This window comes from Debaryomyces fabryi (genome assembly GCF_001447935.2).
Source record: "Debaryomyces fabryi strain CBS 789 chromosome Unknown contig00001, whole genome shotgun sequence".
NCBI classification, from domain to species: Eukaryota; Fungi; Ascomycota; class Pichiomycetes; order Serinales; family Debaryomycetaceae; genus Debaryomyces; species Debaryomyces fabryi.
Window position 1 is genome coordinate 123,838 of NW_015385427.1, and position 17,489 is coordinate 141,326.

The window sequence follows — 17,489 nt, forward strand, 5'->3', positions numbered from 1 at the left end:
ATCTCCAGTTGTTTATTCTAATAGATATAGCCAAAAGTTATAGAAAATACGGTAAAGAATATTAGGGAAGTATAGATAGAGATATGAACTTTAATTATCCCGATTTTTTGCAAGAGCGCCCCGACAAAGGTGTTAAAAACCAGTTTGGGTCGACGGGCAAGCATGAGAATTTAGCAAACGAATCTAAAAACGAAAGTGGTGAAAGTGAAAATGATAGAAACAACGGAAGTAATAATTTTAACAGTATATTGTTCAACAAATTGACGAATTTGGAGAGTGGACAATCCCAATCGCCAACTTCCAGAGGACATGGTGACATGAATGCTAGTATGATGTCGCCAATGATGGGATCACAATTCCAGTCACAAGGGGCACCGGGTGGAGGAATAGGTCTGTATGGCCAAAAGGGGGCATTAACGCTGCACGATTCGTTCAACTTGCCTGTTGAGTTGCAGGGAGGCGTTGGCACCATTTCATCGAGAAGGCCTAGTTATGCGGCCGAGTCCTTCACCAGGTCCAACTTACCGATCAACTACAACAATTTTTTAAACATGAATTTGAATCAAGGGGGTGCTAGCCATCCTGATGAGTCGCAAGAGCACGTCTCGTATAACAACGACAGCAATAAGGGAGGTAGTGAGAAGAACTCGTTGGCAACATTTGCGGCCGCAAATAACTACTCCAATAATAATAGTGGCAATAGTAATAACAGTATCGATATGAGTCGCTTCAATGACAGCTTTAATAATATCGACTTGAACGCCAACTTTAACGATTTCCAGAGCAGAAGACCCAGTCAGTTAGTCGGGTTCCAATCAAATTTTAATCCGTATCCTCCGCCATTGAACTATATGCCACAGCCCATGCAAACAACAAACTCTGTAATAAAATTGGAAAACGGCTTGATGTTAAGAGACCAGTACATTGTTGCATCGCCTAACTTAAAATCCTTGTACATGAAAACTGCTAGATACTTCCAGAACGTGGAAACTAGTGAACATATAATAAGCCAATTAAACGAATTGATCAACAATCCAGTTATTATTAAATTGATAACTTTCATTAAAAATTTGAACAATTTGACGTTCAACCACAAAATTTTGTGTCTAGTAATAAATAAAAACGGAAAATCTGACTTGTTATCTTACCCTAATAATTCAAATATATTCCTTCAAAAACACAATTTAGTCATTGTTGATGGTGATAGAGGTAAAGATTTAGTGATGATCTTAGAGCCTTTGGTTAATTTGAACTTTGCGATTTTGTTTAACTTTTTGAAAAAGTTAGAGCATCTTAAATCGTTAACTATTAATGATTCCAACCAATCTACTAACAATAACCTGCAGCTGCAACTGAAAGGTGCTAAGAAACCAAGCGGAGGCACACATTCGACTTCTATCAATGCATCGACTATTGTGAATTCTCATAATAATGAAGATAACGAATTCATTATCACGTTACCAACTAAACAAGTATTAAGATTTGCTACACCAAAGGAAGTTCACAAAATCAGTGGCAAGTTCTTGGAAGAAAAGAAAGCATTCATCACTTGTTTCAATAAAATCAAAGAGTTAAATTTGAACAACGATTTACAGTTGATCAATGTCGAATACCAATCTGATTTCAAAAAATTAATTTTCTATTACTTTGCAGGGTTCAAAAGAATAGACTTTAGGGGATTAATCAAGGAATTATTTAAAATCTACAAGACAAGAATTTGGTTGTGCGCTGTTTTACCCTTTGATAAGCCAGAATTATATATCACTTTGAATGAAAAGGACGATGTAAAGGAACCAAAAAACGAAATCAAGAATTATATTCCTAATGAATATGAATTATCGAATGAGCAGATATTGAACTTTTCTATTAACGAGTTCCAAAACTTGGCTGATCCAAATTACTTCCACCTGGTAAATTTAAAGAATTTGATCAGGCATTTGTCAAATGAAATCACAGGAGACTTTTACGGATTTAATAATAAGACTGATTCTGACCCTTCTGCGCCACCACATACTTCGAGTTCCAGTAGCTCCATTCCACCAACTTCCAGTTCTTCAGCCGCTACTAATATTACTAGTGGGGGTATATTTGACCATTACGATTCGAATATTAATTTTAGCAACAATTCAAACATTTTGCCCAACTTCAATCCATTTGGTGATGATAAAAACCATTTCCAAATGAATAGATAAATGACAATAATTGAGCAGTTTAGCAATTAATTAATCTATCAAGGAGCATTCTGTGTACCCTAATGAGATATGACTAAAGAGGTAAAATACAAGTTGAAATGTCAAACAAAAATTTAATATCGCCCGGTTATAGACAGTTAAAATTATAGATTAGAAATTGTTATATATTATTAGCAGTTTCACTCCTTAATGATGTTATGAATTTATTACTAATTTTCTGTTTTATATTTATATATTGTTTTAACATAATATTTATTTTTAAATGTACTTCTAATTGAATCTATATTATCGCCTGAGTTAATAATATTATCAGGTTGATATCCTGTAGCTATTTAGGAGCTTACAAGCACAGTTAGATAAATTGGCTATGGTATCAATAAAAAGTCATTTAATCTTTATATTTGTACCTTCTGGCACAGATGACCTCTGGTTCGTCTTGCAATAAATCCTACGGTATAGTTGTCTGTGCTTCCAGTGCCTAAATGATTATTCGAATTAGATACGTCTTCATCCCATTTTTTTTTTCTGTGCTAGAAATTTACTAATCAATTATACTATCTAATTTGATAAGTTTATTGGACTCATCATTGTAATATATCTTGATGTTTCCGTTATACTATTGCATATTGCAGCAATACTTCAAGGTCTTGATATATTTTCATTATGTAATCACGTGAATCTTGGTATTTATGTGTTCGATAGATCTCGACACGAGTATACGTTATGATCTCCATATTAGGATCCGGTATACGAAATGATTAGATACTTAAGAAGTGACATATTCAAGAAATATGTGTTCGACTGGACGCTTGGGATCGGTTTAATTATTTACTTCTTTGCTATTGCAGAGCATGCAAGGCCTTTTGCTAGACAATTCAGTCTATCAGATCAAACAATTCAGCATCCGTTCGCTACACAAGAAAGAGTGACAGGTATAGATTGCATATTAATATCTTCTATTGGGCCTATTATAGTAATGTTGTTAGTTGTTGCGTTCAGCAGTAGGGGCCAGAAATTTTCTCACGATCAAATTCACCTTCTCCAAATTTCAGTTTTAGGTTTGTTTTTAAGTTTGAGTATTAATGGGGTGTTCACCGATATTTTGAAGAACTGGATTGCAAGACCAAGACCTGACTTCTTAGCGAGATGTGGTCCTAGAGAAGGAACGTCGATGGTTGAGTTGGTTGGAATAGAGGTTTGCACTGCTCCATTAGGTCAGGTTGCTTTGGTGGATGGTATGAGATCAACACCTTCAGGCCACTCTTCGATTTCGTTCTCAGGATTGCTCTATTTGACGTTGTGGCTATTTGGCCAATTCCAGCTTTTCAGTAGATCTCAGCCTCTTTACAAATTATTGGTTTGTCTGACTCCAGTGCTTGTTGCCTGTTACATTGCTTTAAGTAGAACACAAGATTATAGACATCACTTCACTGATATAATCATGGGAGGAACAATAGGTATTGGGTTTGCATTATCAGTTTATCATAGGTATTTTCCATATGTATGGAACAAAAACAGCAACCATCCTATCACCAACGAAGAAGATAATATGCTTTTACCAACGTATAATACTAATTAGTTTATAGAATAATAGACCCCTTGTTCTAGATTATTGTATAATTTGTTAATTTAATGTTGTAGCTAGACTAGTGCTGGTCATTAATATACTGCAATTTGTTTCAGATCGTTCGCGTGCATAATCTGAAACGCAAGAAAAATTAATGATTGCAAAATTTACAGATTTCTATCAAACATCGATGAAACTATATCATTGATAGGGAATATATATATTGTCTAATAAATTATCCCTACAATATAGATGCTTTGCTAGATAATAGTATGTCTATAGCAGCTATAAGAAAACAAAAGTCAATTGATGAAGATCTAACCATTTTAATGACATTAACGTCCACTTTAACAGTTAGCAGTTTACCTGCTTCATTAGTTCCTAAAGTATCAAATAAAGGGAAGAAAAGTTCTACATCAACAACTTTAAGACCTTCCTATATAATTGATTCGAGTTCCTCGAGAAAAACAAGTACATCACTGAATCGTCCTAAAACGCTATTATCAATCCCATCCGCATTAGTATCTAAGTTTTCTTTGCAATCAGAGACTACGAGTGATTCGGCACGGTCTACCCATACATCAGAACCATACCATAGTAATCTCGATAATGTTGCAGGTCTTTCGAAAGAAAACAATTCGCTTAAGTTGGGCCTTGCAATCGGTATACCTATTGCAATAGTTTCAATTTTAGTTGGTATAATCTTAGCATGGTTCTATTTAAAGAAAAAGACTTTTAATAAAAGGCGAAACGGATTACTTCCATACAAGAATGAGTATTTGGACCATAACAATGATGAAAACTTAACAATGAAAGAAACTAAATTTCAAGCCTCTAGTATTAATCTGGTATCTACAAAATTTCAGGGTTTAATTGAAACTCCTGTACAAATACAAAGAGGTCCAAATCAACAATTAGCACAAGCCTCAGTGAAAAACTTCTTCAATAGACTCAGCCGAACTATTAATATAAGAAATATTAACGATGCTGACATAGATACTCTCAACGAAAATAAATCAGGTTTGGTATCACCCATTTTCTTGAAAAAATTCAACTTGCGAAAATCAGTATGCAAACCAAATGATGTTTATAATAGCGAGGAAAGATTAAGAAGGACCAATGGACTATTGAGGTCTATTGATGCAGATTTTCTCTCAATTCCCTATAATGATTCTACGATATCGATTTCCGAAAAAAGGAGTAAGAAACCTCTTCCAAAATTACCCCCAATTATCAACACGTATAAATCGAAATCTTTACACGATATGGAAAAAGTAGTGACCCATACACTGCTTTCTTCGAGCAGCATTATCAACCGAGATGATAAAATTTACAAAGTAATAAAACCATACGTCAAGAATTTAGATGATGAAATCTCAATCAAAGTAGGTGATAAAGTAAAAATATTAACAGAACATTCTGATGGGTGGTGCTTTGTAAAATTATTAAAAGAAACGGAATACTCGAATCATACCATGCCAAAACAAGGAGTTATACCTAGGCTTTGCTTACAAAAAATTTGATATATATTTACTAATTTACTTATTTATTTAATACACTTAATATACACGAATTTACAAATTGACTCAGTATGGTCTTGATTGTCCACCTTGATATTGTGGTCCACGATTCATAGCAGAAGGCGGAACACCACTGTTTGCATGATTTTGATAATGAGTAGGTGGAACATTCACATTAGCTGTCTGCTGTGGGTATTGTTGTTGCTGAGTAGTTATATCATTTTGTCTTGGTATATAACCGCTTGAATAATTTCGTTGCTGTTGAAATGGTCCTTGTTGCAGGCCCATTTGCTGGGGAGCACCCTGTGGGGCATGGATACGATTGTTATAGGGTTGACTATATTGTTGACCAGGCTTTTGTTGATGAGATGAATTATTGAAGCTCACTGATGCTGGGATCCCATCGTGAAACTGCTGACGTGGATATCCCTGTTGAGGATGTGGTTGCTGTTGATGCTTTGGTTGACCTGGATGATAACCCGAATTACCTCCACGGTACTGATTCGATGGCGGCATCATTCTGGGTTTACCACTGGTGTGTTGGGGTTGAGGCTGAGGTTGAGGTTGAGGCTGAGGTTGAGGTTGAGGCTGAGGTTGAGGCTGAGGTTGATATCCAAATTGCAATGATTGTGGGTATACTTGCTGTTGCGGAGGAGCTTGTGGAACCTGACTTTTCTGCCCTTGAGGACCATAAGCGTGTCTCCCTTTATGTACTTGAGGATTGAGTTGGACTTGCACAGGAGCTGGAAGAGGGGGTTGTTTATAACCCTTACTTGGAGCTAATGTTTGCGCTTGTGGACCAGGCGCTAATGCCGACTGGGGTGAAGACAAATTTTGTGCCTGTGGATTTTGAGGCTGATCATGCGAATGGCCTTGTCTCAGTTGATTAGGATATTGAGAGGATAGTTGTGATTCCGATTGTGGCTGATAAAGTGTTGAAGAATACTTTTTGCTATCTTCCTCTGATTCATTTGAATAAGGTGAAGAGTTACCACTAGTGACTTTTCCTGCTTCTGAATGTATGGACAAACGATCACCCTTTGTTGCTCGTGGAGTTGTAGCACCATGAGGAACAGTATTAATATTTTGAGGTAAATTGTAGGAAAGTTTGGATTTTGTTAAATTGGTAGTAGGTTTCAGTTCGTGAGGTGGTGGTGCAGGAATATCCTCGTCGGAACTAGAATTATTGTATGCGCTTGGATATGCAAAGTGCCTTGAGTCAGCATTTCTATCGACCACATTTTGTTTGAATTGTTCATTAAACTCATTATATTGAGTCACTGGAGATTTAACAGAAGAATAACTACTATTTCTATCTTGATATTGCGGTAATTCTAAATTACCGTTCAAGTTAATTTGAGGAATTGTACCTACCTGTCTTGGCGTTGTTTCTTCTTCACTTTCTTCACTTTCTTCATCATTTTCGTCACTGAACAAATTATCGTCATTTGCAGGATACATTGCATCAGAAGGGCCACCATTCAAAGTAAGCGATTGAATAGCATCCGGCATTTCATCTTCATTAAAGTCTTCAGCAGATCCATTCAATAATTGATTTCTATCATTATGAAACTGATCAGAAGGACTTTTAATAGTAGCGTATTTCTGATATATTTCTGCTAGCTGAGTCGAACGATGCCCATCAGGATTTTGATGACGCACACCCTCAGTGTTTGCTGGTACAACAAGAGTTTGCTTATCCGCATTTGGATTGATAGTCAAGTTGTTAACATTTTTGGAGCCATTTGATGTGACACGGGTTTGATAAGGATCAAATGGTTGAGTTTGATTTTGATTTTGATCTTGATTTGGAGGCTTACGTTGTAAATGTTGATTTTGATGTTGCAGTTGAATTGGAACTGGATACTGTTGAGATTTTTGCTGCGAAGAAACTTGCGAATAAGTATCCTTAGGTGGAGGGGTTGGAATTTTGTGATCAGACAGAGTAGGACTGTTTAATGAAGTTATAGCACCCACTACTCCTCTAGAACTACCGCATCCTTCATAACCCTTACTCAACTTCCCTCTCATAATATCCTTCATACTAGAAGACCATTGTTTTACATCCCATGACAAGAAGTCATCTCTAGACACCAAAGGAAGTAAATCAGCCAATTCAAGATAATGAACATGAGGTAAAGTAGGTAAGCCAAACAACAAAGAATCTGGATCAATTCTATCAGCCTTTAATCTTTTAGGTCTCCCATATAACCCAAATGAATCCATCAATGGCATCAAAAACCTTATCAACGTATCGAAACCTGGCACAGATGAATGTTGCTCAGGCATCAAAAATATCGAGGTACTCTTAAAATCTCCCTTTGCTTGTTTCGAAATTTTACTAGATAAGGAAGGTGACTTAAAGTTAATTGATGCTTCGACTTTCAACATGGTACTATGGTCAATCAACAAATGAGATTGGGGATAAGTTGCAGTTACGCTACTGGCACCCACTACTACTGCCATCAATTGCTTCTTCTTTTTCTGTTCCGATTCATAAAACAAAATTCTCCCAGGTTGGAAACTTTTCTTTTTTAGCACTGAAGGTTCGATCACAGCATAACATCTCTTCCAAGCCATACCCGAACCATATCTGATACTGACCCAGTCTTCGTGGTCGAATCTCTTCTCTGCCAAAATAGTACGGATATCAGACAACCTCGAACCTCTTGCAGATAACAATGCACCAGTGTAAGCTTCTTGCAACGACAGATATTCATAGCTAGCCAACCTCAAGGCCAAGTACCAATGCTGTAAATCCAGATACGTTTTAAACTGCATAATATATCTGTTTTTCAACGTCGTCGATACAATAATAACATTGTCCAAGTTTCTTTTGGCCGCTGGTAAAGACTTCATCGCATTATACACCGAATCGGTAAAATTGATATAGTTCGGCTTCGACGACGTTTCCAACAACGCTTCAGGACTATTTCTGAATGCCGCTAAGTGGGCAGCATCCCAATATGCCAATTGGTTCCCCGTCAAGATTCCATAAACTTCTTTCCATTCTCTATCTGCTGGCTTTCCATCTCCATTCAAATCATAGTAGAGCATAATAATACCTTCATAGTATCTCCGATGTGATTGCGAAGATAATAATGTCACTATTGGCACTAACTCGGGCGATAATCCATTATATGCATCTTCCGCCGTCTCTCTTGAGTTTCTTGGACTAATTTCTTCTCGGTTCGACTTCAGCGGCTGAATGTGACTGAATCTTTTTTTAACGCTATCCATGTTAGATTTTTGGTCGCTGATCGGACTAAATTAATGAAATGAATGAATGTCTCGATAGACCACTATCAAATATACTATAGATACTGTTATAAAATTATATCAAAAGGAAAAACCACTCGAGATCAAAATATCTTCATTGCCACTTCTACTAAAACTACTCGTCTGAAGTATTTCTAATTTAATGGGGCATTGTTATTGCGACATTTACACATCTGTTGCGACATGAAAATACGACATTAACAAATCTCGCGTTTTATTCGAATAGCCTAAATTCGGTAAGTTCAAAACATTGTCAGAACTAAACTGGTACAGTAATCGGGCATATAAGGGATTTGATGAGTGATACCCATCGAGATTGCCGAAAAGTTTACCATATGTGCATAAAATAAACGTGAATAAAATAAATGTGAGGAGAATATTTGTGGCCGCAAATGTAGATAGGGGAGATTTATGAGCAGCTCGTTAATTGTAAATACATGTCCTGTAGTGATGTAGTTTACGAGTAGTTACGAGTTTGAATAGCTGTACACGGAAGAGGGGGGATGAGGTATGGGTGGCGGGAGGATAATAAATGCAGGCCGTTAATGAGCTAGTGGAATGGGACACGAATGCATGTAGACGATTTACGAGATAACCGTTAACATATATTAAGGATAGAGGCGCAGAGAAGGATAATTTACATATTTGTAGTAGATGAATGTAGGTGACGATAATGGCTGACGTAACAACTCGAATTAGTCTTTGACTGCTCTGAGAAGTTCAAGACCTTGTAGCAATTCACGTTCGGCGGTGTCGAGATCGTCATAATTCAAGGCTGAAATTGCAAACTTAGCGTGCTTTTGGATTTTTGTTATTTGGTCGGCTTTATCTACCATTGAGGATACGTTCTCCTTGGTAAGATGTTGGTGCTGCGGATTGGCCCCTTGGTTACTGCTTGCGGGCTTGGAAGGAGGAATGCTAGATGTGCTAGGGGAACGAATACTGGAAGGAGCGTGGCCCGCTTTATTGTCGTCCTCTGGCTTTCCGGGCGGAAATACTTGAATGGATGATGACTTATTGATATGCGAAAAATCGTTATCAGGTAAAAATTTGGGTGCTCCCGGTAACTTGATGTCATCGTCTTCATCATCAGGAGCAAAATGAGGTGCTTTGGGTAAGCTGATGTCTTCATCTTTAGTGGTATCATTACTTTTACCGTTTTCTTCTTTCTTTGTTTCTTTGTTAGCGTCATCTGCATTATTATCGTCGATAAATTTAGGGGTTACCGGTAAGCCTAACTCGTTATCATTTGTATCTTCATTGATAGACTTAGGTGCTCCAGGTAATCCCAATTCGTTGTCAGCTGATGCTTTGTCCTCCGCGTCGTCTTGTACATCGTTATCAGCTCCATTATCACCCATGTTCTCTAACTCACGATCCAACTCGGCCTCCAAGCCCTGATCATGGACCTCAACTTGGTCCTTCAATATTTTCGATAATTGGAACTTCAATAACTTGATTTTGCTCTTATTCAACTCCGCAAAGCTGTTAGAGTCGGTAGCCTTGCCACCCGTCAATTTGGAATAGTCAATTGCGTCTGATGAATTGGTAAAAATGCTAAGCAAATTCATGAAATTTAATCCTGCTTTGAATTTACTAACCAATTGTGGCTTTGTAGTTCCATCATATCTTTGTAAATCTTGTAAGCACTGGTTGAATATCTGGTAGGCAAAAGACATCACTGCGCTGAGCGAAAGAGTTTTATCATTCAAAACTTTGTGCAAAGATTCGTCTTCGGTGGATTTGAGTTGTTCTGTTTCATCCAATAATATAATTGTAAACTTTTCCACTTCTTTATCTTTGGTATGTAGCTTATTGCTTAAAATATGCTCTAGCACATAGATCTTACAATAAAAACTAACTATAGGATTTATTGACTCCAATTCAACTGACCTCGAAACATATGGTACCACTGACTTATCATTCTTCAATTCCTGTGGAATAGATTCCAAACTTACGTTATTCATCCTAATAGCGGTTAAAGATCGATTATCACTTTATCTGTCAGGAGGTTCTATCAACTGTATCTGATGTAGAGAACCTAAGCTGTAAACCGGGGATAAGTTTACAGGTTACGTCCAGATGGCTAATTCGGGACCAAATCTGGGGCATACTTAAAGCAAAATACTACAAGAAAACTTCTATCTGGCGGCTTTAGCATAAAATGAACGTAGACATAATGATATACAAGTCCTGAGAATTCTCGAGTTCTCAGCTGCCCGTCAATCTATTTAATAGTATATACAGCTTATAACTCAGGCATTCTCAAGATCACCTTTTCTTTGTTCTTAGCATCTTCTTGCAACAATTTCAAAATCTTTGAATCCTTCCACTTGTCTGGTAATGGCGTCACATCGTAATTCTTGGTGGCCCAGTAGTAAATGTCCCAGTCTGGCTCGTCCAACAACTTGTCATATTCATCCAATTCTTCCTCCGAGAACTGCGACAAGTACTTCTTAGCAAAACGGGATAATAACAAGTCACTTTCTAAGATCCCTCTCTTACGAGATTGGTAGACCAATCTAGCTCTTTTGACATCGATGCTTTCCCCGGTCCTTTGGATCGGCTCGATCTTCATAGTCAACTCAGCATTATAAACAGGATTCTGTGGCTTACCGTGATTCAACAAAGCTCTTACGCCTGAGCTGATATTTCTCTTCTGTATATTCTTAAACATCACTGGTCCTACTATACTGGTCTTGCTTACAGACCCACTCATACACTAATTAATAATTACAAATACTTCAATAGTCGTGTGATGCTCAATTCATCTTAGCGGCTTTTTGTGTAACCACTCTCAGAATGTATTTATGATTAGGTGTTACTATATATATACCAGTAAGCTCAGGAATATAGATCGATAAGGTTGCTTAATAACCTTAAAGAACCGATAGCAGTTGTATTTTTAGTGGTATAAACACATTCCGAGTCGAAATTGTTTATAAAAAATGGGCAAATCAGTATCAAAATTATCGAAGGATGATTTACAATCACTTAGACAAGCAACGTATTTTGATAAAAGAGAGTTACAACAGTGGTATAAAGGGTTCTTGAGGGATTGTCCGCTGGGACAATTATCAGAAGAGGAGTTTGCGAAGGTATTCAAACAATTTTTTCCATTTGGAGATCCAAGTGACTATTGTCATTATTTATTTCGGGTTTTTGATGTTGATAATTCAAAATATATTGATTTCAAGGAATTTATTATTGCATTGTCTATCACCAGTCGAGGGTCGCTAGAGCAGAAGTTGAATTGGAGTTTTAAGCTTTACGATTTTCGGAGATGTGAGCAATTATCGTACAGTGATGTATTAACGATTATACGGGCTACATACAAGATGATTGGAGCCATGGTTGCATTGCCAGAAGATGAGAGGACACCAGAGCAACGAGCAGATAAGCTTTTCCGTTATTTGAATAAAGACAAAGATAGAGATACATTAAATAAAGATGACTTTAAGAAATTACTGAAATTTGACCCATCAATAGTGAACGCATTGAATTCGTACGAGGGTTTGGTCTAGAATCTGCATTGTCCGACGTTTTGTATACTACCATCATCAACCACAAACTAATAATAATTTTTCGCTAGGATTTATACATGTATAATATTACAATCAATAAATAAAACACAGAACTATAAAAATGTCATTATTTACTGCTGGCCCTCGACAGCTTCTAGCAAACCGTCCAATAACTCATCAACTTCATTAATATCGACTCCCGTACAGAAACTAACCACTTTCTTGAACTTGGAGGTCAACTCACTGTAGTCTAATAAATTGGTTAACTCACTTTCTATCTTATTATTAATTTCTTGATATGCTTTAATTCTAGCCTTTAATATAGGTAAGGGCGGTAACTGACTCAATATTTCATCAGTAGGTTTAATTTCGTCAGCATTTTCTCCTTGTACTAACTTTTCATATATTGGCTTAATGACAAATGGTTCGTCAGAATCAAATTTTGTATTTTCATTTTCATTCTCTACTTTCAAATCCGCTGGAATTTCCTTTTGAGCCAACTGCAACTTATCAGAAATATTAGCCATTTGTAATTTCAAATTGTCTAGATATGCTAATTTGTCTGATATTTTATTAGTCACAAATCTGTTGTTCGCTGTTACAATCGTTGCATCATGCAACGATTGATTTAAATTGTCAATCTGTATCTTTTTAGTCTTAATTATATTATCGTACTCGTGATTTGTATTTGATAATAAATCTTGTATACTTTGGAAGATCTTGTTTGATGAAGAATTCCCTCCAGCCAATTTCTTAGGATTGCCAACTTCCTCCTTGATCGAGTCTTCCTCCTCAGATTCTGGGTTTACGCCCAATTCTATCCTTTTACTAAGGAACTCCATACTTGTACGAACTAGTTCTAGTATATAATTGTCGTGTTCGGTACCGTTCTTAGAAACTGTGCCATTTTTTCTTTCAATTAAGATATCTTTAACGATATCGAAGTCAGCAGGCTTAACGCCTGTCTTGTTAACAAGATTAATATCGGCATTTAATTCTAGAAATATATTAATGAACCATCTTGAATCACTCTCAGCGGCTAAATGTAAGCAGGTGTTACCACTTTCCTCATCTTGTAAATTAATTAATTCTCTCGAAAGGGTGGTTAAAAATTCTTGCTTCTTCCCAGAATAAGAAATTATCCATTCCAAGATTTTGCTCAAGTAAAATTTGCTTGATTCCAAGTTCTTATTAGCTTGAAAAGCTAAGTAATGTAGAAATGACCAGTTTTTATTATCATATAACCATAAATTGGGCCACAAAGCATTCAATAATTCTGTAAAATTACCTCTTTCCATCGAGTTAGTAACCAAAATGGCAGATATCAATGGAGACTTTCCGGATGTAGTACCCCTAATAGGTGAACATAATCCCAATTTTATGAATGCTGAAACTAAGTCCAGTGATGCTAATGTAGAAGCGAAATGTAATGCAGTTTTACCCAGCTGATCCAACGATATGTCTGTCAATAAACGCAATTTTTCTTGTTTATTTTGTAAGATATTCTGAAAGGCGGATTTAATATCAGTATACGATAATTCGGATGTACTATCCTTCTTGAAAATTTCGCTAAATTTCAGTTTAATTTCAGACTCCAACTCAGAATATTCTTCATCAGATGTTAAAGGTAGCAAAGTGCGAGGGAAGTTCTTGTTCTCGTGGATTGTCTTTTTAAGAACACTCTGGATATCTGCCTGATCCCCAGTCAGTTTATCGGTTTGAATCTTTTGTTTCTTACTTGGAGAGCCCGTTAAGCCAGCATCTTTTTCACCATCAGCTGACCCCTCGTACAACGACCTCTTGTTCGTCGTGGCCAATTTGGGCAAATTGTCATAATCATGAACATCGATCAAAAATAAATTTTTAGCCAATTCATAAATATCGAACTTCAAGGCCAATGACACCGCCCTATCGTAGGGAATCCACAACCCTCGTAAATTCTGAACTTCATGGTCCCGCAAGTCATTAAATTGTGGATTAGACCCGCCGCTAGACAAATACTCCGTGTTGGTGATAATCTCGTTGTTCAAGAAATTCGTCAATTGTGCTTCGCTGAAGTGTCCGATCTTCAAAAGTATTGAAAAAAGTTGGGAAATATTAATGTACGAGTCCTGTACACGTCTCAACACCACTATAGGCTCTTCATGCTTCGATTTACCGTCTTCTTTCTCGTTTCCCTGAATAATTAAGTTCAATTGTATAACTTTTTCATCCGAGTAAATGGCCGAATTGACCGTGGCAGAACATGATGTATTTAGATGTGTATCACTCAATATATGCTGGATTGAATTAGTGGTGGTGTCACCCACATTTAACGGAGAATCCATTACGGTTTCAGCTATTTTACTCTAGTTAATTCAAGTTTATGAACCACTTCTGAAGTATTGGTTTGGGGCTAAATTGTTCAATATCTTCCCTTTTAGGAATTGAGGAAAGACGTGTCTAACATGCAATTTACCCTAATGACCCTAACCTGCAAACACATACATTCCTACTCATCTTAGATTAAAGCATATATATGGGCACTAAAGAGATTAGAGAGTTTGCACTATAATGGACTATTCAAACCGTGTTAACTCCAAGAAGGGGTCTGGTGGAGTAGCAGATGTACAGGAGACAAAAGTTCACACCAAACGACGCTTAAAAGAATTACTTACTACACAAGTATTGGATCTTGATAGTGATCCATATGTCTTCAGAAACCATTTGGGATTGCTAGAATGCCGGTTATGTCTCACCACACATGTCAGTGAGTCGTCATATATATCGCATATTGGAGGACGAAAGCATCAGATGAATCTTGAAAAAAGAAAAATTCTAGATGAGAAATACTCCAAAAACCAGCAGGGCACCAACTCGAGTACCAGTAATGCATCGATAATATCTATTAATAATACGCCTAAGAGGAGCTGGACGAAGATCGGACGACCAGCGTTTAAAGTCACCAAGATCAGAGATGCGGAAACGCTACAGATGGGGTTGCTCATCAATGCGAAATACCCCAATGCAATAGCCGAAGAGCCATTTTTCCGAATTATGTCATACTACGAGTTGTCAACCAAAAATCAGAATGTGGCACTATCGTATGTGCACAAAGAAGCCCATGATAAGGATGATGCAGACCCTAATAATTGGCAATACCTTGTTATCACGGCAGAGCCATATGAGAACATATGTTTTGCGATTCCAAACAACAAAGAGATCGACAAGCCGGCAGTTTTGGGCCAAATGTCAAACACCTTTTGGTGGTACTGGGATGAAGACACCAAGGACTTCTTCTTGCAGTTTATGTATAAATAGGAACCCGTTCATTAATAAATAAAAGAAGCATTTATAAGTATTGTACTGCACATAGTATATTCCGGAAAACCCCAGAGACTCTATATGTCGACTGATTTGAATAAGTAGATGAACCTTTAAATACAACGTAAAAGAAGAGGTCATAACTAATATAGACAAAGGAACGGCTAGTTATGGAGAACGGAAATCGGGCTTACCAGCACAACTTTCTCGTGAGATGTGAAGAGGCTTCAAACTTGGTGAATGATTTTTTGAATGATACTTTACCACTGGGATTAGTACCCGAGAGGCGAAAAGGTTATATATATGACAAGACTAGAAGGCAAAAGGTCAAGGAAAAGATCCATAAGAGCTTAGAAGTGTTTGATAAGGCGATAGAAGTACATGGGTATGTAATTTTGTATTCCGGGGAGGAAGTGATCTAAGGTTGACGTCAGCTACTAACTAATTTCAGACTTGAAGAGATTGCAATTTCGTATAACGGGGGAAAGGATTGTTTGGTTATGCTTATTTTGTTGATGGCATCTATCCATAAGAAGTTTACCATTTCACCAACTAAGGATTCATCGTTGAAAGTTTTGCCAGCAGATTATAAACTCGATTCTATTTACATCAACTCTGAATTACCCTTTCCGAACCTTTCAGATTTTATAAAGAGTTCAACTGCATATTATCATTTAAATCCTATCATAATACAAAGTTCATTAAAAGAAGGGTTCGAAAAATATTTGAATGAAATTAACCCTAAAGTCAAATCTATATTCGTTGGAATTCGATACTCAGACCCTTATGGTTCGAGCTTAGGATACGAGCAGGTGACTGACCATGATTGGCCTAGATTCTTAAGAATTCATCCTATTTTGCATTGGAAGTATGAGGATATCTGGGATTTCTTAGTAGGGTGTGACTTGGACTATTGTGAGATGTATGACCAAGGTTATACCAGTCTAGGTGGTATTTATAATACCACACCCAACCCTTACTTAAAATTAGAAGGTGATGTTGCATATGCGCCAGCGTATATGTTGAGAAAGAATGCAGATGAAAGAGAGAGATCGGGCAGAACATCTAACCGCACATAAATTAATTTAGAACTGATTATATATTAATAAATTTTCATTAACGTTTAAGGACTAACTGAAAACGTACTTCCTTTCCTCTGACCTGATTTATTTGTTCCAGCACTATTTATCAAAACCAGCTTAAAATAGTCATCAGACAATGGACCAACCCCTATCTTACCTAAAGCTTTTTCTGCGCTTGTATGACCTACGTTAATAGGTATATTTTGCTGTCTATTTTGTTCTTGTAGCTCCAAGTTCCTCAACTTCATAACTAATTCAACCTCTTTTCTATTATTTTCATCGATTAGATTCTGCAAATATTGCAAGTATTCCACAGATTTAGTTAATATTTGCCCTTTATTTGGCTTACCGTCTTTAGTACCAGAATTCTTAACCGCTGCTGCAATCGCCGCATCGTTTTCTGATTGCTGTGTCTGTTGTTGTTGTGGTTGATTTGCTGGTGGAGGGTTTTCTTGGAAAAACTCTGCCGGAATTAATGTCAATAACTCCTGTATTTTTTCGTTGATATTATCTCTTCTCTTCCTTTCATTTACTTGTGGATCATCTTTGTCATCGTCATCGCCTTCATCCTCGCTTGCATTATTAGATTTGATAGCAATTATTGAGTTTTTTCTGGACTGAGGTTTGGAAATTCCCCCATGCTGTTGAGTCAAACTATTTCCCTGAAAAGATTGTGATAACTGCTTCTTAATATCTAAGGACTTCGATGCTAATTTATCTGCTGAGTCTGTTTTGATATGTATACTTGGAATGTTCAATCCCCTGTCCTTTGAATCTTGTGGTGGGGATATAGATTCCGAGCCTGAACCAGACACAGCTGAATTAGTACCCGACTGTGAATTAGACTTCAAAAATGAATCTTTAAACCCTTTAAAATCTGACATTTGCAAATTATAATAATTGGCTGTCAGTATATCTATTAATTAAAAGTATATATATGGAATAAAAAAAAAATACTATTGTTTTCCTTGAGTTTTGTTTAACATAATTAATAGTTTGATTACGCTCGCATTTTCGTAAAT

At 36.8% G+C, this 17,489-nt stretch overlaps 11 protein-coding genes across 11 annotated transcripts; 6 read left to right on the forward strand and 5 right to left on the reverse strand.

Annotated features, from left to right (window-relative positions):
* Positions 1 to 83: 83 nt before the first annotated feature.
* Positions 84 to 2,192, forward strand: PSP1 (Psp1p; the record flags this gene model as incomplete). The annotated part of the gene is made up of 1 exon (XM_015608887.1): positions 84 to 2,192. One exon carries the CDS (start codon positions 84 to 86, stop codon positions 2,190 to 2,192), a length of 2,109 nt encoding a protein of 702 aa, XP_015470288.1.
* Positions 2,193 to 2,946: 754 nt separating this feature from the next.
* AC631_00058 (phosphatase PAP2 family protein) lies at positions 2,947 to 3,771 on the forward strand (the record flags this gene model as incomplete). The annotated part of the gene is made up of 1 exon (XM_015608888.1): positions 2,947 to 3,771. One exon carries the CDS (start codon positions 2,947 to 2,949, stop codon positions 3,769 to 3,771), a length of 825 nt encoding a protein of 274 aa, XP_015470289.1.
* A 260-nt stretch (positions 3,772 to 4,031) lies between these two features.
* Positions 4,032 to 5,282, forward strand: FUS1 (Fus1p; the record flags this gene model as incomplete). The annotated part of the gene is made up of 1 exon (XM_015608889.1): positions 4,032 to 5,282. One exon carries the CDS (start codon positions 4,032 to 4,034, stop codon positions 5,280 to 5,282), a length of 1,251 nt encoding a protein of 416 aa, XP_015470290.1.
* Positions 5,283 to 5,345: 63 nt separating this feature from the next.
* On the reverse strand, positions 5,346 to 8,519 carry AC631_00060 (uncharacterized protein; the record flags this gene model as incomplete). The annotated part of the gene is made up of 1 exon (XM_015608890.1): positions 5,346 to 8,519. One exon carries the CDS (start codon positions 8,517 to 8,519, stop codon positions 5,346 to 5,348), a length of 3,174 nt encoding a protein of 1,057 aa, XP_015470291.1.
* A 734-nt stretch (positions 8,520 to 9,253) lies between these two features.
* Positions 9,254 to 10,525, reverse strand: AC631_00061 (uncharacterized protein; the record flags this gene model as incomplete). The annotated part of the gene is made up of 1 exon (XM_015608891.1): positions 9,254 to 10,525. The coding sequence occupies one exon, from the start codon at positions 10,523 to 10,525 to the stop codon at positions 9,254 to 9,256; it is 1,272 nt and encodes a 423-aa protein (XP_015470292.1).
* A 281-nt stretch (positions 10,526 to 10,806) lies between these two features.
* On the reverse strand, positions 10,807 to 11,277 carry AC631_00062 (succinate dehydrogenase assembly factor; the record flags this gene model as incomplete). Its single annotated transcript, XM_015608892.1, has 1 exon — positions 10,807 to 11,277. The coding sequence occupies one exon, from the start codon at positions 11,275 to 11,277 to the stop codon at positions 10,807 to 10,809; it is 471 nt and encodes a 156-aa protein (XP_015470293.1).
* A 229-nt stretch (positions 11,278 to 11,506) lies between these two features.
* AC631_00063 (frequenin) lies at positions 11,507 to 12,082 on the forward strand (the record flags this gene model as incomplete). Its single annotated transcript, XM_015608893.1, has 1 exon — positions 11,507 to 12,082. One exon carries the CDS (start codon positions 11,507 to 11,509, stop codon positions 12,080 to 12,082), a length of 576 nt encoding a protein of 191 aa, XP_015470294.1.
* Positions 12,083 to 12,213: 131 nt separating this feature from the next.
* On the reverse strand, positions 12,214 to 14,409 carry SWI6 (transcriptional regulator; the record flags this gene model as incomplete). The annotated part of the gene is made up of 1 exon (XM_015608894.1): positions 12,214 to 14,409. The coding sequence occupies one exon, from the start codon at positions 14,407 to 14,409 to the stop codon at positions 12,214 to 12,216; it is 2,196 nt and encodes a 731-aa protein (XP_015470295.1).
* A 226-nt stretch (positions 14,410 to 14,635) lies between these two features.
* AC631_00065 (uncharacterized protein) lies at positions 14,636 to 15,382 on the forward strand (the record flags this gene model as incomplete). The annotated part of the gene is made up of 1 exon (XM_015608895.1): positions 14,636 to 15,382. One exon carries the CDS (start codon positions 14,636 to 14,638, stop codon positions 15,380 to 15,382), a length of 747 nt encoding a protein of 248 aa, XP_015470296.1.
* A 518-nt stretch (positions 15,383 to 15,900) lies between these two features.
* FAD1 (FMN adenylyltransferase) lies at positions 15,901 to 16,464 on the forward strand (the record flags this gene model as incomplete). Its single annotated transcript, XM_015608896.1, has 1 exon — positions 15,901 to 16,464. One exon carries the CDS (start codon positions 15,901 to 15,903, stop codon positions 16,462 to 16,464), a length of 564 nt encoding a protein of 187 aa, XP_015470297.1.
* Positions 16,465 to 16,508: 44 nt separating this feature from the next.
* On the reverse strand, positions 16,509 to 17,351 carry RTG1 (Rtg1p; the record flags this gene model as incomplete). The annotated part of the gene is made up of 1 exon (XM_015608897.1): positions 16,509 to 17,351. The coding sequence occupies one exon, from the start codon at positions 17,349 to 17,351 to the stop codon at positions 16,509 to 16,511; it is 843 nt and encodes a 280-aa protein (XP_015470298.1).
* Between the last annotated feature and the right edge of the window lie 138 nt (positions 17,352 to 17,489).